This window comes from Manis javanica, chromosome 1, assembly GCF_040802235.1.
Source record: "Manis javanica isolate MJ-LG chromosome 1, MJ_LKY, whole genome shotgun sequence".
Lineage (NCBI taxonomy): Eukaryota > Metazoa > Chordata > Mammalia > Pholidota > Manidae > Manis > Manis javanica.
This window is the reverse complement of record NC_133156.1, coordinates 135980627-136006783: the sequence shown is the minus strand read 5'-3', so window position 1 is coordinate 136006783 and position 26157 is coordinate 135980627. Positions and strand designations below refer to the sequence as shown.

The window sequence follows — 26157 nt, the reverse complement described above, 5'->3', positions numbered from 1 at the left end:
CGAGAATTAGGCTTGAGATGGATTAATGATTGTACATTGAGCATTGACCCCCCCTATACTGAATTTTATTGTTGTTAACAACCATTTGATCAATAAATATGAGAGATGCCTTCTCAAAAAAAAAAAAGATAATAGAACATCTATTCTGCAACAAAAAATTTCAAGTAACATAGAAGCTGAGCCTTTAGGACAGTTGTATAACTTTGGATCAGAATACAAATGTATTTTAAAGTGGAATTTTTCTGCATAGAATGAAATGTATTGATTAAGAGAGCTTTAACTCACGTCATCAACATATACATTCATTTCTGGATCATTCATTGATGATTTCAATGAGAGGAGATTTGGGGAGGAATCCAGCAATACAGTGAGATAGAACCAGTGAAGGACGAAGAAAATCTAGAGAATATTGTGTCCTTAAGTCAGAGAAAGAACCTGTGTCTTGCCAAATATTGTTACTTTGTTGAGCAAATGAAATAATGAGAAATATACTTAAGATTTTGCAGTATGGACGACAAGCATAGTCTTGGTGAAGTAGGAAAGACGAGTTTTTTTAGAGTGGATTTTTAAGGAACACTGGAATAGTGCAGACTGTGAATACAGACAACTCTTTCAATTTGTTTTCAGTAAAGGGAATGGGATAGTAGAGTCGTACCTGGGGGAAAGCACTAGATCAAGGTGAGTTTTCAGTTTTTGTTTGATTGAGTTAATTGTGCTTTTAGATATGAAATAAAGTTAATTTTTGAGAACAGGATAATTATGTATCAGGGAAAACGGAGACGTAGGAAAGAGGAGAAATAGTTGGCAGTGCAGCTTCTCAGAGTAGGCAAGAAGGACAGGATTCAGGGCATACACAGAGGGGTGCTCACAACATGACATGGAGAATTCATTCACAGTAACGTGAAGGAAGCCAGACTGATGGGGACTAATGCCTGTAGGACAGGTTGGTAGATGTGAAGGCAGGAAACTGTGGGAACCCCTGCCTGATTGTTCATATTTTATATGTCATTAGAAAAGCAAGATTATCCGATGCATGAAAGGAAACTGGAAGAGGTATAGGAAATTTGGGAAGAGAGAAAACTATAAAATAAATATCTTACAGTGCTGTATGTAATTGCTTAAGTTATTTGAGTTTCTTTTGAATACACAAATTTGTTCGAATTCTTCCAGAGTTAAATAGTAAGATTGGGATAGTGCCATTAGCATGCTTTCAAATATATCAACATATTATGTAAAAAAAAAACAAATAAAAATAACAGAATGTAGTGTATATTTTAATTGCCTCACCAAACTTCTCCCCATGTGCCAAACCTGAGAGTTTTGAATGGAATTCATAATGAGTTAAGAGAAAAATATGGAACTTGATGGCCTTGAGCCAATGTTGATAACCCCATACCTTTTGCCATAATAATCAATCCAATCACAGACACACTGCATATATTAAATACAATGTTTAAAGTAGGTGAGTTGGTTAAAAGACATCAGTTAAAAAATGGCTTAATTGGAACAGTGTTTCTAATGGTTATACAAAGTGACAATATCTCACCCTAGATGTGAATGAGAATGAACTGTACCCCAGTTTGAAATGACAGCTGTCCTGTTGATGTAACACAAGCTAACACAGTATTTGTTGCTTGTTCTTATAATATGGCAACACTAAAGCAAAAGGTAAGGAAAGCAGGAATCAGTAAAGGAAAACTCACAGAGAAAAAGAGATAGAGCCCTGATCAAAGTAAGCCTAAAGCCCAAATTACCTATGAACTTTTCAGGTACGTGGGCCTATAACTTTCTTTCAAATCTTAGAATAAATTGAATGTTTTGAGGGTATTTTGTAGTAACCTGTTACACGGCAATAGGTAACAAACGCACTGACATATACATGTATAAACAAATATTTCAGAAATTTTATTACTTTTGATCATTGGTTAAAACAATACCAATTTCTTTGTATGCTCTTCCCTGTGTGCTAAGACAAAAGTGCCAGTTAGGATTCTATTGTGTGCTAAGGGAAATTGCTAATATGAACATATTTGTGGAAAGCAAATTTCATATATCAAAAGAAGCACACTGACAGTAGCAAAAATAATGTGTAGAAACTACAGGTACTTAAAACCACGCACATTTCAGTAATGGAATTTTGTGTTGTTAGATGGAGCTGCTAACAAAAATTAATTTCAAATTAAAGGCAACAAGGAATGAGTTCATAAGACCTATATTTAATTTTTGTCACCTAAAGGTAACAGTTGGATAAGATTTGAAATGCACCTAAAGGTAACAGTTGGATAAAATTAGGTATCTAATCTATGAATATGTTTGCATGAGAATTGAGGAGAAAAGCAAGGAAGATTCAATGAATAAAGCACATGGAAACATTAGTTTCTGGACTGGGTTATGAATATAAGCTTTTTAGAGAAAAAGTGCCACAGAGACCTAAAGCGAATATTACACCAGTGCAGACTTAAAATGCAGGTGCTGTTTAATTTGTGAAGTCCGGTGAGAGCACAATCTTTTGGACTCTTCAGAATTACGAATGAAGTAGCGTATCCCTGTCTTTGGCTCCTTTGCAAGCAAAAATGATAGGGTCCCCTTTGGGTGTACAGATCAGGCACAATAAGCTCTCACATTCAGTGCACAGAAAAGAATAGGCTATTTTAGGTACAATAAGAAATATATCATTTAGCATACATTGAATTGTGTAGTGAGTGATGAAGTTGTTGGACAGTGAAGGCAGGGAAAATATGAGGGTTAGAGAACATTCATGTATTTAATAATTTTGTTAACCAAGTTCTCTGTGTCAGGAAATAGTAAATTAAGAACTCTATGATATGCAAAGGTAAAATATACCTAGACTGATTCCTAGACCTGAGATGTGATAAGTACTATATTTAAGGCAGGCATAAAGTTAGAGTTTAGAAGGGAAGGAGCTGTAAAATTTCCTGAGAAGTTGAGAAAGATTTCACAGGTGTCATGACATATGAAATAGTTCTTAAGAGAAAATAATGTTTGTAAAATAAAACAAAATAAGAAGGCATTGAGAGAAGAAAGGAATATAAAATCATGAATGAACAGGGTCTATTTGTGGGTCTGTGACTAACAGCATGATATACATTTTTCAAAGGATTAAGCAGAGAACAGAGAGGACCAAGTTTTACAAAGAATAACCACATATATCCTATATGGAATTTGTTTCATAGGCATTCAGGATGTGTGTGTGTATGAACGTGTGGTGTGTGTCTGCTTGCGTATGGGATAAGTACTAAATAGAATTATAACACAAACAAAAATGTGTTTGGAAACAATGTTTCTTAAACCTAATTCACATTTGATCACAAAGGTCAGTGGTTTTCAAACTTTAGCATACATGAGAATCATCTAGAGGGTCTAATAAAGCCCAAGATACTGGGCTATAAACCCATTTCTAATTCACAGTGTAACCAGATACTTGGTCAAACATTTTTCTGTTTATTTCTGCGAGGGTGTTTTTGGATAAGATTAACATTTAAACTGGTAGACTAACTAAAGCAGATTGTTCTCCATAATGTGAGTGGGCTCGTCCAATCAGTTGAAGACATGAATAGAACAAAAGGCTGACCCTTCCTCGAGTAAGAATGAATTATTTTGCCTTACAGATTTTTAACGAAGATACTGGTTTTTCCTGAGTTTGGCTTTAAACTTGACCCACGGCACTAACTGGGGATTTTGGACTTCTCAGCCCTCATAATTACATGAGCCAGTGCCTTATAAAAAAATCTCTGTTGGTTCTGAATTCTATTGGTTCTGCTTTTCTGTGGAAACCTGACTGACAGGTACAGTGTATATATACTTTCCTTAAACACTCATAGAGGAAACAGAATGCAGGCTGACCTTTACTCATCCTTCACCTCAAGACAGCATCCATGCTTTATTCTTTCTATGAAACCTTCACTGATCCTCTTACAGAGATTAAACTGTCATGGTTTCATGTTTCTCTAACCCCCTAAAAACCTTATTGTCAGCTAATTATCCCTAATATAATTATTTGCTTACCTTGTCTTATGCATTAGACTCAAATTCTTCAAAGGCAAAATAATGTCCTCAATATCCTTAGGGCCTAAAATACCACATATCGTAGCAAGTATTTTTTATTAATACACTCTGAATTAATTAATGTATACTTTATGATAGAGATGATAAGTATATCATACCAGAGCACCAGAATAGTAGTTACAAAAGTAAAATAATTCCAAGAGGAAAAAGAATGATTAATATAGTCAAATATCACAAAGAATATGAGGGGAAATAAGAAATGAAAATTACTCACCAGATTTAACTATTAAGAAGAAATGACCATAATGCTTTTCAGTTTCTGAAAAGCAGTGGGGATAAAAATATACATTATTCTTGTGTGAGGCACTAATAAGGAAATGGAGGGAGATAGGAACTATTTACTTGGAAAAATATATTGAGAACGATTTATTGATGCCTATGAGTGCCATTATTTTACGAGGGAGTCATAAAAGGAAAATAAGCCACAACATACAAGTGTGAAATAATATTTATTTCCAATAAAAAGAATAAGTTTCCCCAATTTTCACAGATATCTAGGACCATGGAAGGCAAAATTCTAAAGACAACAGCCATAAGGTTCCTGTCCCTTAGTTATTCAACCAAACGCCAATCTAGGTACTGTTGTGAAAGGATCTTACAGATGTAACTGAAGTCCTGAGTCAGTTGACCTTAAAATACAGAGATTTTCTGGGTGGGCCTGACCCAATCATGTGGACATCAGTGAAAGCAGACACTTTCCAGAGCTGGTAGCAGAAGAGGAAGTCAAAGAGATTCAGAGAATGAAAAGGATTTGACACACTGTTGCTTGTGTGTTCTGTATTCCAGAGAACTATAGGCTCCTTAGAAACTTATCTTAGGAAAATTTCAAAAAATCATTTTAACTCTGCAAATAACAATGTCAAAAGAATGAGAGGATAAGACACAAACTGGAGGAAAATATTTGCAAAATTCACATCTGATCAAGAATTGTTTTCCAAAACATACAAAGAACTAACTTTCAAAATTCAGCAATAAGAAAATAAAACAAACAAAAAAATATCTTATTAAAAATGGGCCAAGAACCTTAACAAATGCCTCATCAGAGAAGATGTACAGACTGAAAATAAGCACATGAAAACTTGACAGACATATATTATCAGAAAAATGCAAATTAAAACAACGTGAAATGCTACTATAAACCTATTATTAGAATGGCCCAAGTTGAGGAACTCTGACAACATCAAATGCTGGTAAGGATATAGAACAATGGGTACTCTCACTCACACAAAACGGTATAGCCATTTTGGAAGACAATTTTCACAAAACTAAATTTACCCATACCATATGATCTAGTAATTTCATGCCTTGGTATTTACTCAAAGGAGTTGAAAACTTCTAACCACACAAGGGTGTTTATAACAGCTTTATTCATCATTGGCAAAACTTGGGAGCAAGCCAGATGTCCATCGGTGGGTAAATGTATACATGAATTGTGGTGCATCCAAATAATGGACGATTTTTGAGTGCTGAAAAGAAATGAGCTATCAAACCTTGAAAGGACATAGAGGATCCTTAAATGCCTGTTACTAAGTGAAGAAGCCAGCCCAAAAGGCTACATTCTGTATGATTCCAACTACATGACATTCTGCAAAAGGCAAAAATACAGAGCCAATACAAAGATGAGCAATTACCTGGGGTCAGGGTGGGATGAATACTTGGAACACAAAGGGTATTTAATGCAGAAAAATTATCTGTAACTGACTCTATAATGATGAATATACATTATACATTTGTCTGAACCAATAGAACACAAAGTGTAAACCTCAAATTAAACTATAGACTTTGGGTGATTATGATGTGTCAATGTAGGTTCATATATGGTAACAAACGTACCATTCTGGGGCATAGTTAATAATGGGGGACACTACGCATCTGCAGGTAATTCGTGAAATCTCTGTACCTATCTCTCAATTTTCTTGTGAGCTTTAAACTGTTTCAAAAAAAATTAAGCCTTTAAAAAACTCTGGTTTAAATAAAAGCTTCTATTACATTTCCAAAACACAATATGCTAGAAAATATTTTGATTACAGAGTCGATGTTGAAGTCAAGGCTAACAAAGATTTTTACATGGAAGGGCTCCCCACAATATAACAGGCACTTGGGCCAAGAAACCAGTGCATAGTCAGTGCATGAATATACTTTCTAAATGCTCTCCCAATATGGCTAGAACCTTAAGCGGTGCTCATTTCTTCTATAAACTGTTTAGGATTAAATTAATTTTTAGTAATGCTCATTGAACTGTCTATAAGACTTTTTATTACCAACTATAAAATTAAGGATAATTTGATCTACTATACTGTTTTACTTAATAGATATGTACTAGCATTTCCCATATGAAGTACTAGAAAATAGTAAAAGAAAAAAAATATTCTTTAGAAGCATATGTTAAAGATGTTGATGGTATACATGAGCTCATGGATATTCATAACTTAGTTTTCAGTTGATATAACTATTATTTGGGCTGAGGTGAGACTTAGAAGCTATCTCAAGGATGGTTTCTGATTGAAATATCTTTGGAGTTAAACCTGAAGTAAGTTATTTTAAAATAAGCTCCTATTTTTATCTGACAAATATCATTATCTCAAGGGATTCTTCCCTCCCATCTTCTGTATGTGGAGATGTTCCCAAGAACTACACAATCTTTTCTGAATCTTTTCAATGTCCTCATCACTTCTTGGATATATTAATCCATTCATTCCTTTATTTTTCAACTAATTTTCAATGAGCTCTTATCATTTGACAGTCATTTAATTGTCATTATTTGACTAAGAATATGCAATTGTACACCTAATTTGGCTACTTTGAAAATGAAACTTAACCAGAATGATCATAAATGAATCCAATTATGTATTCTTCATAACTATCATTTAAAAGTAATTAGTGAGTGCTTATTTTCAAAGAGAGTATTATGTTGAAAAAATATCTAAATGAAAAGCACTTGAGGTAATTTTGCAGATGCAAAAACATGAAAATTCAGGTAGAATAAAAAAGTCTGGAGTAGTCTAATTATTGATTTGAAATTAAGGAAATTATAAAAGTGCATTAATCACAAGGAGCTATCACCCGACACTAACTAGAGTAGGTATAATAAAAATATAATAATAAATATTGGTAACAATATACAGAAATTAGAACCCTCATACAGTTTCCCTATGATTCAGAAGTGTCATTCCTACATATATACACAAAAGAAAACATGTCTGCACAAAAATTATACATTAATGTTCATAGCATTATTATTCATATTAGCCAAAAAGTGGGAACTACCTAAGTGTTTATCTAGGGATGAATGGATGAATAAAATATGATATATCCATACAATGGGATATTTTTTTAACTATAAGAAGGAAGAAGTACTGATATATGCTACAATGTGGATGAACTATGAAAACATTATGCCAAATAAAACAAGCCAGGCAGAAAACACCATATATTGTACCATTCTTCTAAGTGAAATGCTGATAATGGGCAAATCTATTGCTATAGACAGAATGCTAATATTTCCCCCAAATCCTTATGTGGAACCCTAAGCCCAAATTAATGGTTTTAGGAGTTGGAGACTTTGGGAGGTGATCAGGAGGTGACTTATGAGGGTGGAGCCTTCATGAGAGAAATGAGTGCCCTCCTAAGAGACCACAAAGCAACCCCTCGTCCTTCTGTCATGTGAGGACAAAAAAGACGGCCATGTATGAACTAAGAAGTGCTCCCCAACCAGGCACCATATCCCTTGATCTTGGACTTCCCAGACTCTAGAACTCTGGGAAATAAACACTTGTTGTTAGGGGTGTCGAGGCAAGATGGTGGCATGAGTAGGACAGTGGGAATCTCCTCCCAAAAACATATATATTTTTGAAAACACAACAAATACAACTAATCCTAAAAGAGAGACCAGAAGACACAGGACAACAGCCAGACTACAACCACACCTGTGAGAACCCAGCACCTGATGAAAGGGGTAAGATACAAGCCCCAGCCCGGCAGGACCCGAGGCCCCTCACCCTAGCTCCCGGCGGGATGAGAGGAATCGGAACAGGGAGGTAGAGGGTGCCCAGGACTGCTAAACACCCAGCCCCAGCCATCTGCACAAGAGCACAGACATACAGTGTATGCGTGGGGTCCGGGATACCAGGGAAACAGGACAGTAAGACCTGTGAGCAGGTCCTAAAGCTGGTGCCCTGGGACAAAGAAAAGCGAGTGCTTTTTGAAAGTCTTAAAGGGACAGGGACCCCAAAGCTGAACGGAAGCATCCCGGGTCACAGTCCAGCAGCTGGAAATTCCAGGGAACTCTGGGCGCACTAACACCCTGGGCAACAGCTCTGAGACCCTTCACGGATGTAAACAACCAAACAGCCCCCCCGTCCATTAAACACCTGGGGCCCCACATTAGCAGAGCAGCAGCTTGAGGCTGGCCATGCCCACAGCAAGGGAGCTTCCTCCATACTGGCCAGGCAAGATACAGAGACGTAGGCTACACACAATTGCCCAACACAAGCAACTAGGGGTCGCAGTTGTCCCAGTAAAGAAAGGCCAGGAGCAAGTGGAAAGTCTTGGCTCTCCCAGCTGAAAGATGAGTCAATAGCTCACCATTGCACCTATCAACATGAAAAGGCAAAAAAGTTTTATCCAGACAAGACTAATCCAGCTTCGACATCTTTAACATCTTCCCCTGAGAAGGAACCTGGGGAGATAGATTTAACTGGTCTTCCTGAAAAAGAATTCAAAACAAAAGTCACAACCATGCTGATGGACTTGCAGAGAAATAAGCAAGAACTAAGGAGGGAAAATACAGAAATAAAACAATCTCTGGAAGTACTTCAAAACAGAATGGATGAGATGCAAGAGATCATTAATGGACTAGAAAACAGAGAACAGGAATGCAGAGAAGCTGATGCAGAGAGAGATAAAAGGAACTCCAGTAATGAAAGAATTTTAAGAGAAATGTGTGACCAATCGAAACAAAACAATATCTGCATTATAGGGGTACCAGAATAAGAGAGAGAAAAAGGGATAGAAAGTGTCTTTGAAGAAATAATTGCTGAAAACTTACCCAAACTAGGGGAGGAAAAGGCCTCTCATACCACAGAGGTACACAGTACTCCCATGAAAAGGGATCCAAGGAGGGCAACACCAATACACATATTAATTAAAATGGCAAAATCAAAGACAAGGAGAAAGTATTAAAGGCAGCCAGAGAGAAAAAAAAGGGTTACCTACAAAGGAAAACCCATCAGGCTGTCGTCAGACTTCTCAACAGAAACCCTACAGGCCAGAAGAAAATGGCATGATATACTTAATGCAATGAAACAGAAGGGCCTCGAACCAAGACTACTGTATCCAGCACGATTATCATTTAAATATGAAGGAGGGATTAAACAATTCCCAGACAAGCAAAAGTTGAGGGAATTTGCCTCCCACAAACCACCTTTACAGGCCATCTTACAGGGACTGCTCTACATGGGAGCTCTCCTAAAAAGAGCACAGAACAAAACACCCAACATATGAAGAATGGAGGAGGAGGAATAAGAATGGAGAGAAATAAAGAATCATCAGACCATATTTATAATAGCTCAATAAGCGAGTTAAGATAGACAGGAAGATAGTAAAGAAGCTGAACTTGAACATTTGGTAACCACAAACTTAAAGCCTGCAATGGCAATAAGTACATACCTTTCAATAATCATCCTAAATGTAAATGGACTGAATGCACCAATCAAAAGACACAGAGGAATAGAATGGATAAAAAAGCAAGACCCATCCATATGCTGCTTATAAGAGACTCAACTCAAACCCAAAGACATGCACAGACTTAAAGTCACGGGATGGAAAAAGATGTTTTGTGCAAACAACACAGAGAAAAAAGCAGGTGTTGCAATACTAGTATGAGACAAAATAGATTTCAAAATAAAGAAAGTAACAAAAGATAAAGAAGGACATTACATAATGATAAAGGGCTCAGTCCAATAAGAGGATATAAACATTCTAAATATACATGCACCCAATACAGGAGCAACAACGTATGTGAAACAAATACTAACAGAATTAAAGGAGGAAATAGAATGCAATGAATTCATTTTGGAAAACTTCAACACACCACTCACTCCAAAGGACAGATCCACCAGACAGAAAATAAGTAAGGACACAGAGGCACTGAACAACACACTAGAACAGATGGAACTAATAGACATCTACAGAACTCTACATCCAAAAGCAACAAGATACACATTCTTCTCAAGTGTACATGGAACATTATCCATAATAGATCACATACTAGGCCCCAAAAAGAGCCTCAGTAAATTCCCAAAGATTGAAATCCTACCAATCAACTTTTCAGACAACAAAGGCATAAAACTAGAAATAAATTGTACGAAGAAAGCAAAAAGGCTCATAAACACATGGAGGCTTAACAACACGCTCCTAAATAATCAATGGATCAATGATCAAGTCAAAATGGACATCCAGCAATATATGGAAACAAACAACAACAACACAAAGCCCAAACTGCTGTGGGACACAGCAAAAGCAGTCTTAAAAGGAAAGAATATAGCAATCCAGGCACATTTAAAGAAGGAAGAACAATCCCAAATGAATGGTCTAATGTCACAATTATTGAAATTGGAAAAAGAAGAACAAATGAGGCCTAAGGTCAGCAGAAGAAGGGACATAATAAAGATCAGAGAAGAAATAAATAGAATTGAGAAGAATAAAACAATAGCAAAAATCAATGAAACCAAGAGCTGGTTCTTTGAGAAAATAAACAAAATAAATAAGCCTCCAGGCAGATTTATTAAGAGGAAAAGAGAGTCAACACATATCAACAGAATCAGAAATGAGAAACAAAAAATCACAACGGACCCCACAGAAATACAAAGAATTATTAGAGAGTACTATGAAAACTTATATGCTAACAAGCTTGGATACCTAGAAGAAATGGACAACTTCCTAGAAAAATACAACCTTCCAAGACTGACCCAGAAAGAAACAGAAAATCTAAACAGACCAATTAGCAGCAACGAAATTGAAGTGGTAATCAAAAAACTAAAAAAGAACAAAACCCCGGGCCAGATGGATTTACCTCAGAATTTTATCAGACATACAGAGAAGACATAATACTCATTCTCCTTAAAGTTTTCCAAAAAATAGAAGAGGAGGGAATACTCCCAAACTCATTCTATGAAGCCAACATCACCCTAATACCAAAACCAGGAAAAGACCCCACCAAAAAAGAAAATTACGGACCAATATCCCTGATGAACATAGATGCAAAAATACTCAACAAAATATTAGCAGACTGAATTCAAAAATACATCAAAAGGATCATACACCATGATCAAGTGGGATTCATCCCAGGGATGCAAGGATGGTACAACATTCGAAAAATCCAAGAACATCATCCACCATATCAACAAAAAGAAAGACAAAAACCACATGATCATCTCCATAGATTCTGAAAAAGCATGCGATAAAATTCAACATCCATTCATGATAAAAACTCTCAACAGAATGGGTATAGAGGGCAAGTACCTCAACATAATAAAGGCCATATATCATAAACCCACAGCCAACATCATACTGAATAGCGAGAATCTGAAAGCTTTTCCTCTGAGATCGGGAACAAGACAGGGATGCCCACTCTCCCCTCTGTTATTCAACATAATACTGGAGGTCCTAGTCCCGGCAATCAGACAAAACAAAGAAATACAGGGATACCAGATTGGTGGAGAAGAAGTTAAACTGTCACTATTTGCAGATGACATGATATTGTATATAAAAATCCCTAAAGATTCCACTCCAAAACTATTAGAGCTAATATCGGAATTCAGCCAAGTTTCAGGATACAAAATTAACACAGAAATCTGTGACTTTCCTATACACTAAAAATAGACTAATAGAAAGAGAAATCAGGAAGACAATTCCATTCACAATAGCATCAAAAAGAATAAAATAACTAGGAATAAACCTAACCAAGGAAATGAAAGACCCTGAAATCTATAAGACACTCTAAAAAGAAATTAAAGAAATACACTAACAAATGGAAACTCATCCCATGCTCCTGGCTAGGAAGAATTAATATTGTCCAAATGGCCATCCTGCCCAAAGCAATATACAGATTCGATGCAATATCTATCAAACTACCAACAGCATTCTTCAATGAACTGGAACAAATAGTTCAAAAATTCATATGGAAACATCAAAGACCCCAAATAGCTAAAGCAATCCTGAGAAAGAAGAATAAAGTGGGCAGAATCTCACTCCCCACCTTCAAGCTCTACTACAAAGCCACAGTAATCAAGACAATTTGGTACTGGCACAAGAACAGAGCCACAGACCAATGGAACAGAATAGAGACTCCAAATATTAACCCAAACATATATGGTCAACTAATATTCAATAAAGGGGCCATGGACATACAATGGGGAAATGACAGTCTCTTCAACAGATGGTGCTGGCAAAACTGGACAGCTACATGTAGGAGAATGAAACTGGATCACTGTCTAACCCCATACACAAAAGCAAATTCGAAATGGATCAAAGACTTGAATGTAAGTCATGAAACCATAAAACTCTTAGAAAAAACATAGGCAAAAATCTCTTAGACATATACATGAGTGACCTCTTCTTGAACATATCTCCCCGGGCAAGGGAAACAAAAGCAAGAATGACCAATTGGGACTATATCAAGCTGAAAAGCTTCTGTACAGCAAAGGACACCATCAATAAAACAAAAAGTTATCCTACAGTTTGGGAGAATATATTCGTAAATTACAGATCCGATAAAGGGTTGACATCCAAAATATATAAAGAACTCACATACCTTAACAAACAAAAAGCAAACAATCCAATTAAAAAATGGGTAGAGTAGCTGAATAGACAGTTCTCTAAAGAAGAAATTCCGATGGCCAACAGACACATGAAAAGATGCTCCACGTCCCTTGTCATCAGAGAAATGCAAATTAAAACCACAATGAGATATCATCTCACACCAGTAAGGATGGCTACCATCCAAAAGACAAACAACAACAAATGTTGGCGAGGTTGTGGAGAAAGGGGAACCCTCCTACACTGTTTGGTGGGAATGTAAATTAGTTCAACCATTGTGGAAAGCCGTATGGAGGTTCCTCAAAATCCTCAAAATAGAAATACCATTTGACCCAAGAATTCTACTTCTAGGAATTTACCCCAAGAATGCAGCACTGCAGTTTGAAAAAGACAGATGCACCCCTATGTTTATTGCTGCACTATTTACAATAGCCATGATATGAAAGCAACCTAAATGTCCATCAGTAGATGAATGGATAAAGAAGATGTGGTACATATACACAATGGAATATTATTCAGCCATAAGAAAAAACAAATCCTACCATTCCCAACATGGATGGAGCTAGATGGTATTATGCTCAGTGAAATAAGCCAGGCAGAGAAAGACAAGTACTAAATGATTTCACTCATCTGTGGAGTATAAGAACAAAAGAAAACTGAAGAAACAAAACAGCAGCAAAAGCACAGAACCCAAGAATGAACTAACAGTTACCAAAGGGAAAGACTCTGGGGAGGACGGGTGGTAAGGGTGGGATAAGGGCAGGAAAAAAAAGAAAGGGGGCATTACGATTAGCATGTATAGTGGGGGGGAGGCATGGGAGGGCTGTGCAACACAGAAAAGACAAGTAGTGATTTTACAGCATCTTACTATGTTGATGGACAGTGACTGTGAACGGGGGTGTGGGAGGGACTTGGTGAAGGGGGAAGCCTAGTGAACATGATGTTCTTCATGTAATTGTAGATTAATGATACCAAAATAAAATTTAAAAAAAACAGAACAAACAAACAAACAAATAAAAAAATACTTGTTAAAAGCACCCAGTTTACGGCATTTTATTAGAGCTGCCTGAACAGACTAAGATATCTATAGAAATGGAAACTGGATTAGTGGTTTTCTGGGCTTCAGTATGAGGAAGGGGTACCAGAGTGAGGACTATGGGTACAGGATTTCATTTGAAGTAAAGAAAATGTTTTAAAAATGTGGTGATGGATGCACAGCTCTGTGAATATACTAAAAGCCATTGAACTGTATACTTAAAAAAGGTGCATTTTATAGTATGTCCAATATATCTAAAGGAAGGTTTTTTTAAAAATTAATGTTTTATACCCTGAGGGCAAAAGACAGAAAGAGCATAATTTCATTTTATATAACATTGTTTTCTAATGTGAAGTATTTCTAATTTCTAACATATTTATTGTCCTCTCAGGAGTACACTGAAATCTTTCCCAAATGCATATACAATTTTTCTATATGATTCTAAACTTGCGGTTACTGGTGTCTTTGATTTATTCTCAATATGTAAAGAAAGACTTCATTGTGATGACAGTAGAATTGCTTAGCACTCTATTCTACTTTTATGTTAACCCAGTCCTGTATAACTTTCATATCAATTATTTCTGAAGTCAAAATAAAAAGCATAAATATCAATTATCTCTGAGGTCATTATGCTTTTTATTTTCCTGACGTTAATGTGTTTATTGTAATGAAATATTCTGGATGCAGAGAGAGAGCAAGAGTCTTCCTAGCTGTATCTCATATTCTATTCTTAAAGAGAGCTCAGACCTGCCTGTTGAAATTCCAAGAGTTATTCTTTTACTGTCAGTTTTCTAAGGGTTAACTGAAGCTTGAGGAGGGCTGTTATATTGATAAAAGTATTCAATTACAATGTTCTTTTCTTCCTTCCTAACTATTGCTTATAAAATACCCATCTTCTAACTTCATGATGGCTTCAGTAAGGCATAAGCATATGACAAAACGAGTCTCAGGATTAGAAGATGAATGGAATACTTTGACTCAAGGATGAAGACAAAGCGATCTGTGATGCCAATTTTCCACCACTATGCTTGGATTAAAGTAAAGTAAATGGTATAAGATTTATTCACTGCATTTGACAATAAGTAACTGCACATAACACGTTCTGGGCATTCTGCTAGATACTGGCATAACAAATAAAAATGGTAAAAGCCCTCCTATGCCCAAGAAAATCTCAATATAAATCTCCATGTACCAGTGACATCTTTTTCTCTGATAAATAAAGTAAAATACTTTACCATTTTCTGAAGCAGCAACTGTGATGTTGTACCATGGAGTTTCTTCTCTATCAAGAACCTTTGTAGTCTTAATGGTTCCAGTATTTGCATCAATGTTGAAAAATCTGTCATCCTCAGCATTGTAGTCTATGAAGTATCTAGAGAAAAAAGTAGATAAATCCTCTTTACTTGATACTCTAGTAAAGAAAAAACTGAACTAAGGGCAGTATTCAGCTAAATATATTCAAATATTTACATGTTTATTTTTAATTTCTACATTTGGCTCTTAAGATTTGCTTGACACCTTACATTTGCATAGAATAGACATCAGTTATTTTCATCTGTCAGTCCTTATTAATGCTTAGTTCAATCACTAATTAAAAAAAATTTTAAACTAAATTTCATGACTACAATAATAGATAGTAGAAATACAGGAATTAATAAGGGGGAGACAAAAAAATAACTTTGCAAAGTCTATAAGGTATTGGAAGAAAGAAAAAAAACTAAAATTTTAATGAAACTCCTCATTGCAATATATACAAAAGTTATAGGATAGTAGGAATTGTGAGTGATTAGTTTATCTTGGAGTTTCATTATAACTGAGGCTTGAAGATAAACATAAAAGGAGAAATAAAGCATTTCAATTAATTACCATTCTATCTCCATCACCTAGCTCCCTTGTTCAGATAATGGTAACAATTAAGGGGGAGGTAGGCTGCTTTATTGGCCACAAATCTTCCCTCTGCAATTCGTGAGATTTTTCCAGGATTCTCTCATATGTGGTTTGGCCTCCAACATACTGTGGCAATAGAATGAGTTTAAAGTAATAGGGTTGTGTTCCATGTTTGGGCCTAGGTTTCATGAAACTTTGCATATGTCTTCTTAAGCTCTGTCACTGCCATAAGAAGAACATGTCACTAGTCCACTTGTCCCAAAAGAAAAATGAGCAACAAAGAGTCAGAGCGTTGTCCCAGTGCAGATTCCCCATCCTAGAGGAGAGCTTCCCAATTAGAGAGCACATGGGTGATTGACTCACTGGGAATGAGCAGAGGGGGCAAACAAAAGCCAGGCTAGCTCAGCTGATCCTCAGCTAACTCAGGACACATCCATTACGTTATAAACTAGTTTTTCTATGCCCCTGAGTTTTGGGGTTTTCCATTGTTCAGCAAGTTAATTGACATAAATAACATAGTAAACAATCGTATGTTCTAGCACTGTTCCAAATTTTTTCTATAACTATTTAAGGAAGGAAAAAGTGTTTTCTCCTCTCCTTAAGACTCTAATCCTTCTTCTGTCTTTCTTAATCTCAGTTTAACATTTCATCTAGATCTCACAGATACAAATGAACTGATTGTGTGAAAAGTACTAGGGGAAGGATACATGAAACACAGAGAACCAAAATGCAAATACACAAATTAAAGAAAAACATGTCTTGGTTTAAAAACAAATGTATGTTTCAATATGGCTAGGCAAAATCAAAGAGGTAGATGGCCAGAGGGAAGGACAAATAAGCAAAGGGTAGGACATGAAAAAGGTTTCTTACTTTTTTAATAAATGCAGTGGGAAAACTTTAAACTAAGAAATAACATATCTATTCATGTTCTGGAAAAATCACAATAACTATTGCAAAGTTTGAACTACAGAAATTTAAAAACAATTAAAAAAATAAATGATTAGACAAAGGTGGAGAACAAGAAGGAAATGGAAAGAGTATATTGGACACAAACCATAGAAATTTTTGTTGGAGTAGCACAGTAAAGGGGAGAAAGTACAAATAGCTCAATTTGTGTGTCTTGTGTGTGTTTACTCTACCATGTAATTGATGAGCCTATTTACTGAGCTAGATAAAGAGGTAGGGAAAAAGCTCCCTTGGGAGAAATATAATTTTGGAGAAATCAATGATTTTGACATGTTATGCCTTAGATTCCAGTTGTATATATGTGTAGCATAAAAAGCAGAGAATTAGATCTGGGTGTGGAGTTCAAGCATGTTTTTTGAACAAGAAATGTAAATTTGATATATAGCAACCTAAATTTAAGGTAATGGGAACAATATAGTCTCATCTAGGAGAGAATTATCAGAGAGAATTAAGTCAAAGATTGAGTATTACAGCACCCAAACTTTTGAGTCTAAATCAGTCCAGCATCTGTATAAGAGTGTGTGCTAGAAAAAGGAGAAGAATGGCCCAGGGCAGGAGATATAACTCGGAATGATGGGACAAAGAAGCCAAGAAAGGAGAGTGTTTTAAGGATACAACAATAGTGAATTCTGTTAAGTTCAGTAAGGTTAGTAATGGCCGATTGAATTAGGCAAGATGGACATCACTGGTTAATTTGAAAAGAGTAGTTTCAAAAAATATGAAAGGATAATAGTTTTAGCAGATTTAAGAGTATATTGAAGGTGAATAAATGAAGCCCACGAGTCATGGCCCTTTACTGGTTATCTTTACCTGAGAATGGAGATGATAAAAATGTTGACTTATGGGATCAGACAAGTGTTCAGCAAATTTTGTTTTCTAATATAGAAAATACTAAGCACTGTCTTTGCTGAGGGTAATGATCCTTTAGAAAGAAAGGAGTATCTGAAAAGGCAAAATTCCTGAGAAGGTGAGGAGGATTGGGCCCCAGAGCACAAATAGAAGCATTTCCATTGAAAATAATGGATACTTCTTCCATTTTAGCATGAGGTAAATCTCAGAAGTTGGGAAAGTATATAGAATAAATGATTATTGTTATGGAAATATTGCAAAATTCTTCATATTTTCTGGAACAGAATGTAAATGTAATTGAAATACAATTCCATGCCTCTAATAGGTCTAATAGTGTTAACAGAGTGTGTAACACATATTGATAAGATCTGAAATGTTATAACCACCTGGGGGTACATATGCATAAACATGGCAGAAAACACTAACAGTCAAGCAGATCAAGACAATAGAGCATCCCAAGAAATCCAGGAGCCCGTTTAGTGCAAATAACACCTAAAAGAGACAAAATACATCACTTATAACTGTGTGATCAAAGCAAGGAATTGACTGTTGTTCATTAATTTTTCTAATAATAACTATGTGTTACTTAAATAATTTGATTGATATTAATTACATAAAGGTCAACATGAAAAAGCCATGTGAACAGAAAAGCCCAGAATGAAGGCTGACCTGCTTAAGAGATGTGAGAAGTCTTATCACATCCTTTAGAATGTAATAGCGCCTAAAGTTAGTTGACATTAACTTCAACAAAACTTCCATTTTCGGGTATTCCAAGAACAGCAGTTCTGTTATCTGAAAGTTGGACCTCAAATTGAAACGTATTATTCAACATCAAAGTTCAGGCAGCAGCTATCAGAAGAGCTGAGATGACATGTTCACAAAGCACCTCAGTGAAATAAAGCAGAAAATGTGCCATCTTAGAAATCTGGTCACTTCTGCACTGTCTTTCTGGAAGAAAATGGGCTTTCTTCTTGTTTATAAGCTAAATTAAAACACTGAAAATGTATACTGTCTTTAGCAGAGAAATCCCCTCTCTTTTACGCAGTACACAGAGCTTTCTTCTCTAAGTGCTAGCACTAATGCTTAAATACATTTAGAATAAATATGCTTTTTATTTGAATTAAAAAACAAAACCTATGTTCAAATATATTTTTAAATGGTAGGTATAATGTGAGGCATGTTTCCTCAGACTCATGTTATTTACTTCTCTGTTTTCTCTGTGCAGTAACTCCCTTGGGAAATCTACACCTTAGGTGAAATATCAGCAGGGTGCTTGGCTCCAGAGTCTTACTCATGGAATTGCAATTGAATTTCAACTCAAGTAGAACCAAACAGTTCTGCTTAACTACCCTTGGATTTCTGCCCAGCCATAGAACAGAAACTCAGAAAAAGAGAAAAGAGAAATGCGAGAGAAAAGAAACTATTCTAAACTATTTTGGGGGAATTACAGAGAATGATTCAATGATAGTTAAAATTAAGAAATGATATTGGTCCATAAAATTGTTTATTAAACAAACAAAAAAAAGATATAGAAATATTATCAGGTAAGTTTTCAAAACACTTGCATAATAAAATACATTTATACTTACTTTCATAGCTTAAAAAATCAACATGTCTTAATACTTTATGAACTTATATGTAGATACTTAGAGTTTTTACAAATGCAAATATTAATTTGACATTTTCAGGGATTTCCAAGCAAGTATAAAATCAACTGTTCGTCTAGGTGATATATGTCTTAAATTGAGACAAATGATGGAATGTGAGAAATTAGTTTTGAATTATTTTACATGGTCTGGTCCATAGCTATCAAATATGAATCAGTATAAATTAAGGCTTAGAGTATACATAAACCGCAGAAGATATTTAAAGACATTCCTCAAATTCTACTTTCCCCTTTAACAGAAGACTATTATTGGGAAGATACGTGAGGATGAGAGGAAACACAGACAAATGAGTTATTTACAAATGCAATCCAAAAAGATTAAGGTATCATTGATATACACTTTTATGAAGGTTTCACATGAAAAACATTGTGGTTACTACATGCACCCGTATTATCAAGTCCTCCAACACCCCACTGAAGTCACTGCCCATCAGTGTAGTAAGATGCCAGAGTCACTACTTGTCTTCTCTGTGCTACACTGTCCTCCCCGTGACCTCCACACACACCATGTGTACTAATCATAATACCCCTCAATCCCCTTCTCCCTCCCTCTCCACCTACCATCCCCCATCCCTCCACTTTAGTAACTGCTATAAATATTACTTCATTACATACTTAAAACAACTGCATGAGGTAGGTATTATTAATAGCTCGTTCCTACAGAGGAGGAAATTGAGGCACAGAGCACTGGAGAATTTTATCCAACATCAAAGTGCTCCTTAGTGCAGCAGAAGATTAAAGTACAATCTAAACCCATTAAGTAATATTTATAAGCTCCTTTTTCACAAGTATATACTATTTGAAGCATTATCCATTCATTCAAAAAAATATTTATTTGAAGGACTACCAAGAAGGAACAAGAGATATTTAAAAGAAAGGAAATAGCAAAACCTGAGAATTATTATTTAACCATATAATTTAGTTAGGGAAACAAGTAGGCATAAGTGAAAAAGAAAGAAAATCTCTGCAAAATAATGTGATCGATGCTCAAGAGAGTTTAAAATCAGAAGTCAGAGTAAAATTCTAGGCAATAGAAGCCTTCAGAGAAGAGGTGGTTTTGATCAGTCTTAAAGAATGAGTTACAGGTGAGGTGTTCATTAGAGATTATCTAGAAAGTAGGAAATTTAACTATGTCATATGAGACAGAAGGGTATGAGAGAGAAAAAGAGAGATAAATATCATAAGTTTAATTTCAGATGTGGAGTGTCATTTTTCAGACTACTGTCTGATATCAGCTACTAGATTAGTAAGAGAAAAAGAGAGGAAGAGGAGACCCATGCTGTAGGCAGTAGGTAGGATGCAGACAGAAGCTTCCTCCTGACTCATATTAAACCTCTGATGAATATTACCACTCCTACACACAGTGCCACACTTGAGTAATAAGACCTTACTGTAAAATAAAATATTCTTAGGTGACAGATGAAGACTGATTCCATAATATCATCAATTAAACCAATGAGAGAATGTAACTCCTCTCTGTGTAGAAGTTATGTCTCGAGGTGCCTGGTGGGGAAAGTTCAACTCAGTGTATTTTGCAGGCTAAAATGTATAGACAGGCTCTTGAAGATACAAAGGGAGGAGAGAAGAATGCGAAGGGAAGTTTACCAAGAACAAATTTCCCAATTCAGTTATGTTAGAGGTAACAACTTCTTTAGGCCACTGAAAACCACCTACAGTTTTCTCTGTGTATTATAAAATGTGGATCTTAGCCTTGATTTATTCAGAATGCAAAGATGAATTCTATGGAAATTTATTTCTGAATAGATATGTATAAAAATGGTATTGAGCTGTAGCAAGAGGATTAACAGGTATAGAAAGCAAAGAAGTGTGTGATGGTACCACAGTTAAATCGCTTACTAGCTCTATGGCCTTAAGCAATGTGTCACCTCTCAGAGCTTTCTTTGTAAGCAAAGTGGAGATACTACCCACATCATAATTTTAATATTATTGTGAGGATTAAGTAAGATATTATATGAAAGTATTGTAAGCTTGAGTATCAAATGATAGGTCTCAATAGATAATTACCATGTATTTTAATATCTCTTAGGAAGGTTTTCTCGCTTTTTTTTCTCTTGGAACCATTGGGGTTATTATGATGAGAAAGTTTGCACAAAAAAAAGAGTGCTGTTTTTTGCTGCTGTTGTTTTGTTTTGTTTTGTTTTTATGGCAAAGCGCTGCAAATACAGTGGGGTCTGAAAAAAGATTATTAATGAATGAACACATATTGCCATACAAATAGCATGAACTGCTATAACCTTTACTTCTGCAAAAATTTTATAGAAACCATTAGGCCATTAAGTCATCATGTTTTACTTATCGAGAGCAGTATGTGTTCATATAGAAATAAATGTTTAATAGATTAATAATATTATATTTTATTCATATTGCTAATATTATATTTGACATTTCTTAAATTCATTCAGGAAATGAAGTTTTTTAGAGTGTGTGTTTATCTTACTTTTTTTTCCATTGAGAGATTTGTAAACATTGACAAGAAGAAATAATTTACACTTTACACAGTATTTCATTGAACTCATAGTTCTAGAAATCATTTTATGATTTTTTTGAAGCCCATCTTTTCGACTTCAGGTTGAATCTAAGAAAAAAATGGTCACTCCATAGTATATCTAGTTAAAGCTTTGGACCAATCTATGACATGTGTGGCCAAGAGGGTTAGTATGGCAGAGAAAATGTTGAGGCAGATTCAAGGGCTACTCATTTATGATGATTACGACACCCTGTTACATCCCTATCACCACCATATGTTCACTACATCGGCATGAAATAAGTGTCAAGATACCATCTATACTAAATACTACTTAGGAAGTTGTATGATCAATGATCAAAAAAATGTTGCTTATGAGAGATTGATAATTTACTGGTTATAGGATGCAGAAAATTCAATGAAGCTTGTACAAACTCATTTTGTCCAGTAGTCCTCAAGAGCCTTTTAACTGGACCAGCCCACTATGAAAATCCTAAATGCACACTGGCAGATAAATGGCACATTCCATTTAGAAGAGAAGATCTTGCAAAATTGCCATCATAATTAACAAATCTGGGTTATAATTTTTATTCCCACAACTCTCTTTTCTGTTATACAGTATAGGCACCATTTCATATTTCTAGTAAATATGTTTTCATGCAATGGGAAGGGTGAAAAGAAAATGCATTACATTACAATAGGATGAAAATTCATTGTTCAAATTAGAATTTATGCACCATCAAATGTGAAGACAAGTTATAACCATAGCCAACAGTCAACCTCAATTATGATTACCTTTATTAAAGTATTTTATTTAACAAAAGTTAAAGCTACTTTAAACAAATGGCCCAATTCATCATTTGGCACTCAATTTCTCTTTGATTATAAAGGCATAGAGTCAAGATAATCATTATGTTAAAGTACATTGGAAAAGTTGCTTTTATTTGAATAAGAAAATTTCAGTCTCAGAGGCACTTATTATTTTCATTATAGTCTGTCTATTTCACTGTAAGAAATTACTATAAAATGTATGCAATGGATACCTATTTCTCAGTGATTTACTTGAAGAAACATCAGTTGACTTAAAATACAGGAGACCTTTTTCAGTTGTCACACTCTAGATACTTACAGATACAGAGTGACTGGTAACAAATTTATTTGAGATTTTGCCTCCCAAACAGCTGTTTTTGTAAGTTTTACTGCCTATGATCAATAGATGAGATCAAGTTTCATCAATATACACCCTATGGGATATTACAGCAGCTTGGCCTCAACTTTAATTTAACAAAAAGTCCCACACTGGTAGTATAGCTCAGATTCATTAAAAGATTTGAAGTCCTCTTATTTCACTTTAGGGGTTCAATTTATTCCACAAGTCGTGCATCCAGAAAATAATCTTTCTTTAAAAAAAAAGAAACAACAGATCATTTGCCACTTGCTAGTGTATTATACTTAACACAATGGGCGGCACGCATAGCCTATGGATATTTTGGGAAGCTTTTAAACTTCTTGAATCCAAACCTTGATCCAATGAAATAAAAATATCTAGGAAGTAAAAGTTCTTCACACAAAAAATATGTTTCTCTCTGTTACTTATGCATCTAAGTAACTAAGATATCAGAAATTTCAATAATCCTGAGTTCCAGAATATGGAAACATTTCAAGCATTTAAAAATTATGTTTCAGAAATTCCCATGACAGCTATTTAGATGCTTAGTCTCCAGTCATGCTTAGACTGAGTCACTATGCCAGCGCTTCTGTATTCACTCCAGGGCCAAACATGTTACATATGTCCACCCAAGAAATTGGTTCATCTCCTGAGGTCAGGCCTGTGATTTGGCATTGTTACCACCACAAACTAAGCTGTTAGATAAATTTGAGACCCCAAACGGAAAACTGTTCAGGGGTATTCCATATTTTTATTAAAGCATGATTAAAGTGAGCACATTTTCACCCAATCTCTGTGGTTACTTAGCTGTGTGGTTTGGAACCAGCCACTCAACATTCTTAGTCTGCAGACAGCTTCATCTATGTAAGAACAGGGTTGTCTCAGTCACGGTTGGGCCACTTTACATTCTCAAATGCCACATTCACATGACATTTAATGGTAAAGTTATCATGAATGTAACTCAGCTATATGTAATATGACATAATTACAAAACACAAGTTACAGACAAAGACTTCTGATTTAAAAGGGGAACCTGCTTTCTCTCTCTCTCTCTGCTTGATTTGTAATAAACGTCCCTAATGAGTTGTCTCCTTTCTATCAAAAGGTTATGACAGTTTTAGTGAGGATATATTAAAGCATGCTGTTAAGGAACCAATTAAGATATTTTTGATTTTCAATAAACTAAACTTTTATAACAAGTCTGTAGAATAAAGCTGTATCATATGTTTAACATGAATGTATTTTGAAACACATTTTCTAGTTATATAACTTTCTTTTCAGATGTTTGAATCCTGCATTCAAACCTTGTTACTTATTTTTTTACTCTCCTCTTAAACTTTGCTATATGGCCTTGTCATTATTTTGATGCTATAACATTCAAAATTAACGTGGTAGTCCTAACTCCCATCTCATCATGAGCTATGCGAAAATTTCAGAAATGTGTAAGAAAAACAAACACACTAGAAGCATTTGTCCACTGAGACTACAATTAAATTAAAATAGGCTGAATAAATTTTTCTCATTCTCTGTAACAACTATTTTTTTAAGAAAGTATAGTAGAAAGTTTTTTTTAATTTGGCGAAATTTTCCAAATCTGATCACAATTCTACTATTTCTTTTAGTAATAGCATAAAATGGGCTATTGCTTACTATGTGATGTCATGATGAACATTTGAATCCTTACCAATAAAGATTCATTTAATCCTTTCTTGGGTAGGATTCATTTTAGATTCGATTATGTGAGATAGTTAATATTTCCTTGTGATTGCCTTTAAGTAATTATACAAACAGAAGTAGGTGAATGGAGAAAAATAAGTGAGAATGTTTGAAGTCTTGATCTGGCTGATGGTTATATGAGTTTATACACATGTCAAAATTCATCCAGCTATATACTAAGATGTGTGCATTTTAGTGTATGTACCTCAATAAAAATGTAAATGTATCAATTTAACATGTTTTACAATGTAAATTACACAAGGTTATATGACAAATATATTTTAATAAAATTACCTAAAAATTAAGCAAATTAAAAATAAAGTTATACAAAAAAACCAAAACCTTTTAACAGTAGGTAAATATATAGGCAAATTCACATTATAAATTGGAGTAGAATAGAAATAAAGAGGGAAGAATATACTTACTCATATCAATTCTTACTAAAGCCCTCATCATGACACGTAATAATTGAGGACATCAATAATTTTCTTTTTGTTCTACTAAATCAAGTAGTATGTCTTTGATTTTACAATATGGAGAAATTCTAAAATAAGAACAGTTTTGTTCCTGAGATGCTGGAGTTACAATGAGTCTTGATTCTTTAGCATATATTTTTCCTAATGTATGAAATGCATTCACACGAATAGCAGACCCTGGGTCCTGATATTCAATCAATGGCTTTTTGAACCTGTGAAACAGTCATGTACTACCCACTTTGTAATACCTGACTTCCGTAAATGCAACTTACCATTCTTTTGATTTGAAATATATGAAAGGCAATGTATTATGGCTTTAAAAAAAACAGGGTTTCGGGAGTAAAGCTAAACTGAACTTAAATTCTGGATCTGCCACTTTATCACTATGTAATCTCGGTCCAAATACTTAGCTCTTTGAGCTTTAAATTCTTCATCTGTAGAATTGAATTAATAAAATAGACTCTTTGGGATTATTACAAGGGTTTTTGGCATACTATATAAAGATCCTGGCCCACAGCAAGCAAGTTAATATCAGTCTTTTTAATTATCAAATGTTACAAGCTCAGATTTCCAGAAAGCTCTCTAGTTTCTCATGTCCAGTTTAGTATTGCTCATCTCTCAGTAGCTACTCAGGAAATTTCTGAATTCCACTTGCAGTATGCCAGCAAGTGAGCACAGCCTTTCAAATTAAGGGGTTCATCACCAGTGGTAAATAGCCTGATTCAGATTTCATTTTTAAAAAGGATGATGATTATATTGCTGCAAATTGCACATCTTGTTTTGAGTTGAAAGAGACAAAAGCTAGACATGGTATGCTCTTAGAGATCTGAAGAATCTTACCAATAATTTAGAAAATTGAAATACAAAGGACTGAAGTCAGGAATCTTTCACAAATGCCTGTAAGACTCAAATGCCTTTTATTATCAATTCTACAAACTTGGAGTTAATTGCATTTCAGGGCACATTGTGAGGTACATCTTTTCACAGTATGTTTCCTTAATTAGT

The 26157-nt window shown here is 35.0% G+C and overlaps 1 protein-coding gene across 4 annotated transcripts in view; it reads right to left on the bottom strand.

The window, feature by feature from the left end:
* CDH18 (cadherin 18) overlaps positions 1-26157 on the bottom strand; it is a 1048863-nt gene that overhangs the window by 61842 nt on the left and 960864 nt on the right. For all 4 annotated transcript variants that reach the window (XR_012131738.1, XM_073237622.1, XM_073237625.1 and 1 more), the window contains one exon: positions 15175-15311. Coding sequence is in view for 3 of the 4 variants with exons in the window: in XM_073237622.1 (XP_073093723.1) it covers positions 15175-15311 (137 nt within the window). In the remaining variant the exon portion in view is untranslated. The remainder of the gene's footprint in view (positions 1-15174; positions 15312-26157) is intronic.